This window comes from Ambystoma mexicanum, chromosome 4p, assembly GCF_040938575.1.
Source record: "Ambystoma mexicanum isolate Mex_15411 chromosome 4p, UKY_AmexF1_1, whole genome shotgun sequence".
Lineage (NCBI taxonomy): Eukaryota > Metazoa > Chordata > Amphibia > Caudata > Ambystomatidae > Ambystoma > Ambystoma mexicanum.
This window is the reverse complement of record NC_090927.1, coordinates 1091241576-1091252963: the sequence shown is the minus strand read 5'-3', so window position 1 is coordinate 1091252963 and position 11388 is coordinate 1091241576. Positions and strand designations below refer to the sequence as shown.

Sequence of the window (11388 nt, the reverse complement as noted above, 5' to 3'; positions counted from 1 at the left end):
TCCTGTGGAGTCATCACTGATCCCCAGCCTAAGATCTCCTCCCATGTGGCCAGAGGACGGTAGCCACTATCTGATCCTGACCATCGGGGTGGTATTATGAGGGAGGATCACATAAGAGGAGATGGTTGTCGGGGAGATGTGGTGACCACATCAGGAGAGACGCAGTATTCTTTCCTTCCATATGAAGAACACCCTATAATCCCAGAATTTGTTGATGCATGTTGTCATTATGCAAATCCTTCCAGTTGTAAACCCCCCGAACCCCTTCTTGCCAAACACCCAAGACAGGATACCATTCACACCTCATATGTACATAACACATGTATAGCGCCTCCTGTTTCTGATAGTTTTGATTTAAACCAAAATCCAAAGCAATCCAACTTTAAAAAACACAATAATCCTAGGGACTCCAACTCTCGTGAAACCTTGACTAGTGGGACGAGCAAGAGGAAGAAGGAGTTAATGTTGATTAAAAGAAACACCAAGCTAAACGTTTTTGTGATGAAATTCGGCTGTGGGGAATATTTAAAAATGGTGTGCCTCTTCAAGTTAAAAGTGAAGGTGGAGACGAGAGATGCAGAGGAGGTGAAGCGGGAAGCAGAACGGAAGGCAGACACTCGAGAGCAGACTGTGCTGAAGGAGGCAGGTACTTCCTACTGGAAAGGCGAGAGACCGGAGAAGCACAACAGGTAATGCAGCAGGAATGCTGGGGTGCCGACAGCAGCGGAGAGGCTGCCGGGGACGCGGTTGCTTTGAAGAGCAGCAGTTCAACCGGCGTGTAAATGATACATTTCAAAAGGGTCTGCAGACCAGGAAACGGTTCCCCGAAGCAAGGACTTTGCTGCAGCCATACGCCACAGGTTGGAAACGCCAGCAAACACCAGTGATCTGCGCAGAAGTATTGGGAATCTCGGGGCGTACCGACAGGAGTACAAACAATTGGAAACTTGTTTTGAATATCAAACAAGTTATATAGAAAGACAGAATTTACACAAGTCTCCATATATGACATGTTCATATGCGGAAAATGGGAGTAAAAGTTGTCATAAGCAATTGAACACTAATGAAGGAGTTGAAATGCAAGATCTGTACAAGTCTTCATATAAAGTTATTTAAAAAAAATTGTTTTATTTATCTTTGGTTTATTATAAACCTTATAAAATAAAACATCATAAGAAAAACATTGTAATATATCACTCATCTTTCATCATTGTTCCAGCACTTATGCATGGATAAAATTCTATTGGCGGGCATCACAGATTAGTTCATTGTTGTTTTACCCTTATTCAAGACTGGTGGGGTAGTCTTTCTAATGCATTCATTAAGCATTTGGCAAGTTACCAATTCCCTCCTGTGAATGTCTACTTAGAGCTATTTCCAAGAATGTCACTGTTGCTAAGAACATGCCAGTATTTTCTCCTATTACAATCAAATTCCACCATTCTTGGGCTGTCAATGATTTAGTCTGATTGATGAAACGTGTCAAGTGTATAGTTCTTGAATGTCTCAGGTTTGGACACTCTGCCATTAGGTTGTCGAGGTATTTGGTCACCTCTTTTTGGCTGCAAAACCTACACGATGGCTCTGAATTGGTCTGCTGTCTCCACTTTTGTAAAACTTCTCCAGTAGGTAAGATGTTCAATCGGAACCTCAAGAATAGGTCAAGATAATGGGCCTCATTATAAGGTTGTCGGTCTGGGAACTACGGTACCGCTAAGTATGCCTGTACCGTAGTTCCCGGACCAACAAACTACGAGTTCCGCTTGCGGATTCCACTGCGGCCGCAAGGTCTGACCTGGCAGAGCTTGTCGGATGCACAGGCACCGTTGATAACGGTGCCAGTGTATCCGGCGTCCCCATTCCCATTGAGCCCTATGCAGCTCAAATGGAAATGGGGAAGAATATTTTCTGGAATGGGCAATTACCAGGTCCGGCAAGGCCGTAAAGACCCGGTAATTGACCATTCCTGGGCGCCGGAAAAAACTGGCGGCAGCCGTGCCTGTACGACAGGCACGGCTACCACCAGCCTCGTAATGAGGCCCAATGCCTGGAGGGAAACTTGATCAAATATTTTGGGACACAATTAACAGTCCTCCTTTCATATTTGTGTGGAATTGTTAGCACATATTTTGCTCTCATTTGTTGGGTGGTTATACACTCCTATTCTTTACATTTTCTTTTGGTCATATTTGGATTATGTACAATGTTGTCAGCCGTGGTTTCTATGATCGGAAGCAAGCTCTCACATCTATTTTTCAATTTTTCCAATAGGTGGTCTCTCCTTTCAGCATGTGTAGTTCTGATGATGTGAAAGGGTGGGAGATGATCTGTCGTTATGCATTTCCTGTTAAGTGACAGGATCTTCCAGAGGACTATCGCCTCCATGGATTGTAGTCCTAGTTCGTACCTGATTGGGGCTGCAAGCAGCCCTTTTGATAATCTTAAAACACGTCTCCAGAAGAGGCCTTCCAGTATCGCCATGTTTGCCATCTCAGGTTGAGGAGCATCTCTGCGCCATATGTTAGTATGGGCTGAACATTTTGTTTGTAGAAATGTATGAGATGTACAAGCGTGAATTTTCTGTATTATTTAAGAATAGCTTGTCCCAGGCTTGCTAGTCTCTTTGTTTTTTTGTCTCAATACTTCGTACCACTTACATTCATTTGTACTGCGATTTATAAGAACTCCCAAATATCAGATTGACTCGACTTGCACAAGTGTTTCTCCGCCCATTTTCTAGTTAAATGTTCTATAGGTTTTGAGTTTTCTTAGCCAGGGAGGCAATTTCCAATATGCACGTTTTTTAAAATGTTTATTTTTAGATCGTTGGCATCAGTGTATAACATGAATTCAGCTAGTCTGCGATGTAAGCCAATCCTGGTTTGGTCAATTATGACCAGATCGTCCACGTAGACTATCCACATGACATGTTGATGTTGAATCTTGGGTGGAAAGGCCAGGACAAGGTTTTGTGATTGTGTAGGTCCGATAGATAGAGGTTAAATAATGATGAGGTTAGGGGGCAACCTTGTTTCAAACCCTGATACGTGTTAATTAGTTGAGTGACATCTCCCAGTCTGGTCAATCTGACTTCATCCGAGGTTCCTGAATAAAGGGCCATGATGTCATCCAAGACGGAGCTTCACCATAGTTTTTCTCTATTAACACTATCGAGTGCTTGTTCCAAATCAATGACCGTATCATAGCAGCTTGACTTAGTTTAGATCGCTATGAGTTTTCACAGATTCAGGAGTAAAAGGTTCAAGGTGGTTTCCACTCCTTTCACGAATCCTGTTTGTCTCGGATCCAAGCATCCACTCGCCAAAGCCCACTTATTTAGGTCACACAGCAATATAGATACAAAAAATATCAATAAGTGTGATCGGTCGATAGTTTTGTGGATCTTCTCAATCACCCTTCTTGAATATAGGTATTTTTATGGCTCATTTCCAAGAGCTTGGAATTATTTTATTTTATAGAATTTGTTTGAACAGGAGCAAGATAAATTTTGTCCATGGTGCCCGTGGCTCTTTCAGCTAAGGTTATACAAAGACCTGCTGAAAGATGTACACCAGGCAGTGAGCCTTTGGGGGAAAGATACCTGGCAGGAGAGTATACCAGCAGATCTTCAAAGCCCAAAGGGGAGATTCCTGGCAGGGCAGTATAACAGGTAATCCTTCTAGAGCTAAGGTCTCGAAAGTAGATCGTGAGCTGCTGGTAGCTGGTCCGAGGCTTCCCAGTAACTCCTTACACCATCCAAAAAAAGGCAAATGATGTTTCATTTCCATCCAGAGTGGCAACCCATTTCTTTTCCCAGCGTAAAAAGAAAATGTGCATCTTTAATCTACAGTGCGAAAGTTACAGTGGCAGTGGGGACAGAGAAATGTTGATAGGCATTTTGCAGTAATACAAAGTTCAAAGTCCCCAACCAGCCAGTTAAGGGTGTCTTAAATTGCCACTGAGTTCTCAAAGGAATGCTGCTGCTTGCTCTACTGGGACTCACATTCTTTATTTTTAGTCCCATACCTGCATCCGCTCACTACCTCTGCCTCCTGTCCTATGAATGTTTGCCCTAGTCTGCAGACCTAATTCAGCATTACCGATTCTGTGTTTGATCTAGAGAGCTCATGCTAGTAGTGCTGGAGCATAGACTATGCTGGCACCTGGCAGTCCCTGAAATGACAGCCCAGTGTGATTGTCGCCATGCTGGCACGGGATAGGCATTGCTGTGGCTGGCATAACATGCTCAATTGCCTCCGTGCCTCCTTGATATTACTGATCAGGCCCTGGCCTGGCTGACCTCCTTTCTCACCAACCAACCCTCTCAGGTCTAACTGGGGTCTTTCCTCTCTTCTATCTCTCTCTAGTTGTGGTGTTTTCCAGTGGTTTAACCTCTCTCCCTGGCTCTTCAACCACTACCTGACATCTCTTGCCGACTGCATCGCTACTTTCTGCTCCAATTTTCAATGTTATGCAGATGACTCAGCTCTCTTTTCAGGCTCCACTCAGCCACCTCTGCTTCTTCTCTCATCCCAGACTGTCTGGCCGCAATTCAGGAATGACTCCCATGGCCGAGTCTGTTGTAAGAGATTTTAAAAACGTTTGTGAATGTATGTCTGCCATGTCAGGTGTGCAATTAGGTGAAAAAACTATGGCAAGGAGAGTATCTGCACGATCAGCCAATGTGATTGCCTATCTCTACGACTCTGCCTTTTTCAGACATCAACTTCCTGAAATCAAAACTTTGATCCCGTCTGACAGCATCTGGTGCTGTTGCTGTTTCAAGTTATACACCAGATTACTGAGCTCGGGTGGATAGCATAGCATACAGTGGCTGCATTACAGTGAAAGTTCCAATTGGTTTCCTACATTATGATATTCGCAACAATTTGTAGGAGACAGATACTAATAATAAAGAATGAAATAAAGATGTTTTTTTAGTTATTAATATCTTAAATGCATATGTTATTCTTTTTTATATAAAGACAAAATAAACCGCCCCAAACAATATTGGTACAAATTCTCATACTCCATGGACATCACCACCCCAGTAGCTCCTGTGTATTGGCTATTAACTACAAGTGGCTCTTGCCAACCTATAGGTTGGAGACCCCTGTTCTAGAGTATGTGAAAGGAAAGACATTGTGAAAAGGTTCCTGTCAGGAGAGTATACCAATAGACCATCTTTAAGAAGTTGCTGTTTAGAATAGACACTGTTGCCATCCTTTCAAAAATCATTGCTTGGAAAAAACACTTTGCATATATAAAAGGAAAAGAGATTGTGAAAAGGTTCCTGGCAGGAGAGTAAATCAGGAGACCATATTTTACAAGTTACTGTGTAGAAAAGATACTTTGACATCTTTAAATCTCCATTGCTTGGAAAGGACACCTTTTCATCATTCGTAAGTAAGTGTTATGGGAAAGAGACATTTCTATTATTCTTAAAGAATCATTGTTTGAACAGAACGTTTTCAATATTTTAGGGGAAGGGAATCATCCCTTGGATGCAAGGATTGTTTTTTGTAAGATCTACATACTTAGTTTTTGCTGAATCTAAAGCAGAGACATTTACCTTAGACCTTTTATTGTTCATTTTTAGTGTGAGGGTCAAATACGTTTTGGACACAAGGACAGTTTGCCTAATTTTAACTACGAAACACAGGCTGATCTTTAGTTTTGCTTTCCTAGTCAGGGAAACTCTCTTTAGGATAGGAACAGAAAGGCCTTTTATCCAAACCCTTTTATTTAAGTAAAATGCCTAATGTTGAAAACATTCGAAATTTGTGTCTGTCTCCCATTTCTGACCCCTCAAACAATCCTCTTGTTGATAGTGGCAATTTTCTGGGAAATCTCGGATACCGAGCCCTGGTTTTCCTTCTTGATCTCACCCAGCAGTTGAAGGAGGTCTAGCTTTCCTGCCAGGGGCCGCCACTGCCAATCCCTCATCCGAGGGTAGCTTCATATGTGCATCAGAGTAGGACTCAGGCTTCCCTAATTAGGTTCCTGTAGTTGCAGACCCCTTTTTTATTTGTTTGCCATGGTTAGCTCCTCCACTACTGGGTGCAGCCTCCTGTCTTTAGCAGAAGGTTTTACTTCCCCTTCTTCTTTTCTGATATAGGGCATTCACTTTCTCTTCAACTGCCCTTCCTGCGACCCTTAGTTTATTTTGCCTATGCTTTTGCCTCTTGTGGAAGTCATTCGTCACCTCCTAATTCACTTGTTCTTGCAACCTTCTCTTTTCTTGTTCTTTTGCTTCCCGACTTTTCAGTCTTCTCCTTTCTTCGCCACAATAAGGCTCCATGTCCCGATTCTGGGTAGGGAGATAAAGAAGCCTGGGCTAGCGGTGCAAGTATCGTACAAGAGGGAGAGCGAGAGAGAAAGGGCACCCTTGAATTTGTCCATTCCCTTTCCGGTGATAAAACCATATATTTGTTTCTTGAGTGAATAAAGACCATTTAACCATCCTTTGGTTTAAGAATTTGTAAAGCCATCTGTCCAACACAGCATTGCCACACTGGAAACAAAGAACTGCATGAGGGAAAAAACATGAAACCGGCCCTTTCCTGCTATATACCCTGTCTCTGGAACAAAACTTGTGTAGGGACATGAAGGCCATACTCTTCAAATAACATCTTGCAATCGTTCATCACTCACTCAACCATACTCCACCATTTCCGGTCTCCCACGCCTCCACTGCTCCCACCTACCTTGTCTACCTCCTCTGCTATCCCCACACTGTACCTGCAAATCCTTGGCTGTGATCCCTATGTGCAGGGCTCCAAAGCTTCCCAGCTAGTGTTGTGTTTTAGAAATTCCATACATACACAATCAGTAATTTTATAAAGGACATAATTTTCTGTCAAACAAGGTATGCACTACTGGTTATTATTATTTTTTTTGTGTGCATTATTCCACAGAGCTAATACATAGTAAGCATTGTATTGGCCATTTACTCAGCGTCCCTCATTGTCAATGTCAGTGCCCGCATGAGATTGTTGACCTAAGAGAAAAGATGCGTGCCACATTGCCACAATCAACCCCCACATCCAGTCAGTAGGATTTCTGTTGGTGTGTGGGGCTAGCAGTATAGATGTGGTCTAAATGGCACGTTTACATATCAAGAAACAGGTTAATGGAACTAGAACAAGGATCACATATTTTCCCAGACACTATGTGCCACAAGGCTTTTCTGAACCATTTGTAGAAGAAACCATGTATTAAGGGATTACAGGTGGAGTTGAAGTACCCCAACCATATCAGCATATCGAACAATACAATAGGGGTAGAGAACCCCAAGTACGGGTCGATTAAAACTGTCAGAAAAGCTGGCAACCAGCATGTCAGGAACACCCCCATAATTATCCCCAGTGTTTTTGCTGCTTTGCGTTCTTTCTTTTTGGAGAATTGGCTTTTGGAGTCATGCTTCATATTTTCTGGTGGGTTCTCAATTACCCTTGCATGTCTTTTAGAGACTGAAAAGATGTTGACATAAATCCCGACCATGATAGACCCCGGAGTAAAGAAGCACACGGTAAATACAACGGTCCCCCAAACTTTGTTGAACATGAGCGCACAGAAATTAAAGCATGAAACAAGTGTCTCGTAGCCTTCAATTCCAGATGCGTTTTCCTCTGATAAAACTAGGCCAAATGCAAACACGGCAGGCACGGACCAGCAAAATACCAGCAACTCCCTCACCACTGATTTCGTCATCGTGCTCGAATAATGTAGCGGGTCACAAATAGCGCAATATCGGTCAATGGCAATTGAACAGAGATGGAAAATGGATGCCACACTAAGCATGAGGTCAAGGCTTGCATGAAATTTACAGAACGTTTGTCCAAAATACCAGCAACTCTCCACGGAGCGGATCATGCTGTAGGGCATGATGGTGATGCCAAGAAGGAAGTCTGTGGTTGCCAGTGAAAGGAGTATGCAGTTGGTTTGGGATTGAAGCTGTTTGAAGTGGGCGATCGAAATGATGAGGCCAAGATTCCCAAAGATGGTAATGACAATGGAGATGGCCATGAAGAAATACATTGTTAGCTTGATCCCTAAAGTTCTTGAAGTACTGGGACATGATCCATTTCCAAATTCCACACAGTTGAGCAAATCCTTAGGAATTTCAGGAATGTCCATAATGCTTTCTTAAGGCTTTCTTTCTTGATTCATGTATGTGATGATATTTTACATGCAAGTGGCAAATGTAGATTTTTCTTTCTCAGTGGTGGTGATTTCTAGCGCAAAAAGGAAAAGAATTAAATTGGAGATATAAACAATATTTAATTGATAAATATGTTTATTGTTTTATTTAACGATCATGCATCGCAGTCTGATACTTTTTTTAAAAGATAGATACTCATCTGGGAAGTTTGCAGGGAACTCTTTCGGCCATGTTAGTAGAAGAACCAGTCAAAGTGACATAAGCAAACCTATTAAATGCAAACATTTCACCAGATACATCTAATACTACCTCAATTACATTTTATTTCAAATACAACATTCATATTAGGTATCATAGTATTCATATTGACCAACATTCCTGTTATTTTGTATCAATTGCTGGAATAAGATTCTTAAGATCTTAAGCAATCCATATAACTTTAAAATTACCAAATTTCAGCTTTCAACTTTGGAGGTCAACTTCAAAACAATCTTAGCAATTTGCCAAAGCATATTATGAATATGCTGTGTTATGGGAAGTGTGACGAAGTCCCTTGCCTGGCTCTAGGTACCACTGAGGCAGTGTTGCAGGCAGCTGGGTGTCACCTAGAGTCAGTGGATGTTGGGTTTGGGAGCAGTATGGGCAGGGTCCCCTAGTATTATTGCCCTGGTTCTCGACACATGGCAGGGTCAGTCACGTTCCCTCACCTCCAGGAAATCTCAACGGTGCAGCCCCTCCTCACATCACTGTCCTGTCAGGACCAGCCCTAAACACTTAATCCAGAACTCTGAACATTACAATCCTCTACCAACTGAAGAAGAATTAGGAAGTTCACTCCAAACAAGACAGCAAAAGGATTGCAATTTTAACTTGTTTATTTTAAGCGTCATTGATAAAGGTCCCCACAGAGATCTAGCCTGTGAGAGTCCAGTGCTTTTCTTCCACTGTCTCATATCTCCAAAACACAACCACAGGCAGGTTCTATCCACAACATTCCAGATGGAACCATTCCACAGAAAGAAGGCTAGGCATTTGAGCCTGATCCCAGTGAGTTACACAAGAACACTTAAAAGCAACAAACAGATTGCAAATAATTAATGAAAAGCTCATAGCATTCTACCTCACCAATGGATGAAGCCTGGGTTCCAACTAGGCAGACCCTGTTCTAAAAATACTTGCTCTACCCCGATCGGATGAATCCTGTTGTAAAATTAAAAACAGCCTCTTCAAATACTCTGTCTGTTGGTGCAGGGAAGATAGTGCATTCATTGCTAGTGATACTGATTCATCTGGCATAGCAGAATAGCTGTGTTCTTGGATCCGCCGGACTCCAGACAAATGCACAGCTTTCCAAATGCCATACATCAAAGCTTTGACCCTCTGAACTTGGAAGAACTGGCACAGAGAACTACATTACTAACTTGCTGTAGACTGAGAAATGCCTCTCCTGCATGGGAAACTAAGTGTTATTTTCCCCACCCACCCAGTGTCACAAATCCTTCTGAGATGCTTATGCATTTACCCAACAAAATCACATATTATAAGTGGTGTCCAGTCATTCATTCTAAAACAAAAGGATCGAATGTAATACATGCGAGTCAAAAGGACCGGAAAAAAAGACTGAATGCCTTTTTTTTAATGTATTTTCTTTGGGGGTGGGGAGGTTGGTATTTGTAAAATTAATGGTTTTTGGCCTAAAAATGGGGGTTTGGGGTGGGAGCTAAAATAAATAAATAAATAAATGTGGTCTGTTTTTCCCGGTCCTTTTGACTCGAATGTATTGCATTTCGATCCTTTGTATTCAATCCTTTAACCCATAACCTTATAAGTGACTCGCTGAACACACCTCAGTAGAAGGAGTCCCCACAGGTTCACAAATGTTAGGCTCAAATCCAAAATGACAGTTGGGCTGTTTATAGGCACTGTCCAATCCTATGAGCCCCAAACAGCCGCAGGTGACTTCACGGATGTTAGCTAATAACAAGCCATCCTGAATTACTAAACACGGGGGCAGGCCATTCCTGAAAAGCCCACCCATTACAAATCAGGTCAACCCCAGTTGCATGGTGTGGGTTGCAGTAACCAGAGGCCCATCTTTGGAGAAGGCTAAAGGATGGTGAGAGGTTGAAAATGTGATACTTGGAGAATAAAAGAAGGCCGAGAGGGGCTGCACAGGAATGCCTCAAGAGCTGATAACATCAGGCGGGCAGAGTGATCAGGAAGAGGTGGTAAGAGTAGAGAGCCAGGAGGACTTGGTAAGATAAGAAGGGGGAGGTGACAAAATGAGGAGGTGCAACATCGGAAAGGGAGAATGAGGTGGTGGCCATAGGCAACACCCGGGAGGAGGTGATAACCTCACATGTGGAAAAGTGGATGAAGAAAGAGGTTGTAACATTGGGAAGGGAGAGGAGACAAAGATGTGGTACTATGATAGATAAACAGATCTAATTTGAGGTAGTAAAATCAAGGGACGAGAGTGGTAAAGGCAGAGGCACTAACATCTGAACGTGAGAACTGGCAACAGAAGGCACAATGCTCAACATGACAGTGCTGTCGTAGGGGCGCTTTGAGTGCTGCATTAGGTGAAAGATATACATTTTTTAATCAAACCTCACATCTTTCAACTGGAGTAGAAAGAATGATAGTAGGGCCTGTTCCCCTGAGCCCAAACATGCCAGCAGCCATTTTCTGTGGCTAGTAAGAATATTATGTGCATGACAGTGGTGGAGGCAGCTTATGGTGCCAGGAGAACAGGCAGCTCGTGAGGGGGGCGCTAGCATTGTAAATAATTCAATGTCAGTGGTGAGAGGTGAATATTTTTTGTGGAGGGTTATTAACATTTCCCACAAATGTGTGCGCTCGAACGAGAGCGCACTATGTAATGTAGTGTATTCAGCGACTGCAGGTTTCTCCTCCCAAGAAAAGATGGTACCATTTTTTTAGAACAATTGGTTTAAAAGCCATACATATTCTATTGCTTCCTAGGGTAGCACATGGAAGAGTCCAGTAGAAGCCTTTGCACCAGCAGTGCACAAAAGCATGTAGCACATTGTTCATGATGCCTGTGTTCAGCCATGATCCATGCCAGAAACAGTCACTATGGCCACATCCTCATGAAAGTGATGTACAATCTCAGGGCTCAAATCTAAAAAATGTAAATGTCAGGATTCCCTAACATACACAACGGGAGGTGACGTCACAGGAAGTGAACATATCTTGAAGTG

The 11388-nt window shown here is 42.7% G+C and overlaps 1 protein-coding gene across 1 annotated transcript; it reads right to left on the bottom strand.

Moving 5' to 3' along the window:
- Positions 1-7110: 7110 nt before the first annotated feature.
- On the bottom strand, positions 7111-8139 carry LOC138452899 (trace amine-associated receptor 3-like). The gene has a single exon (XM_069605245.1). The coding sequence runs from the start codon at positions 8137-8139 to the stop codon at positions 7111-7113; it is 1029 nt and encodes a 342-aa protein (XP_069461346.1).
- Positions 8140-11388: the final 3249 nt, after the last annotated feature.

What these genes read in the sequence shown, in the direction of transcription:
- LOC138452899 (XM_069605245.1), bottom strand. Translation starts at nt 8,139, where the DNA reads ATGGACATTCCTGAAATTCCTAAGGATTTGCTCAACTGTGTGGAATTT.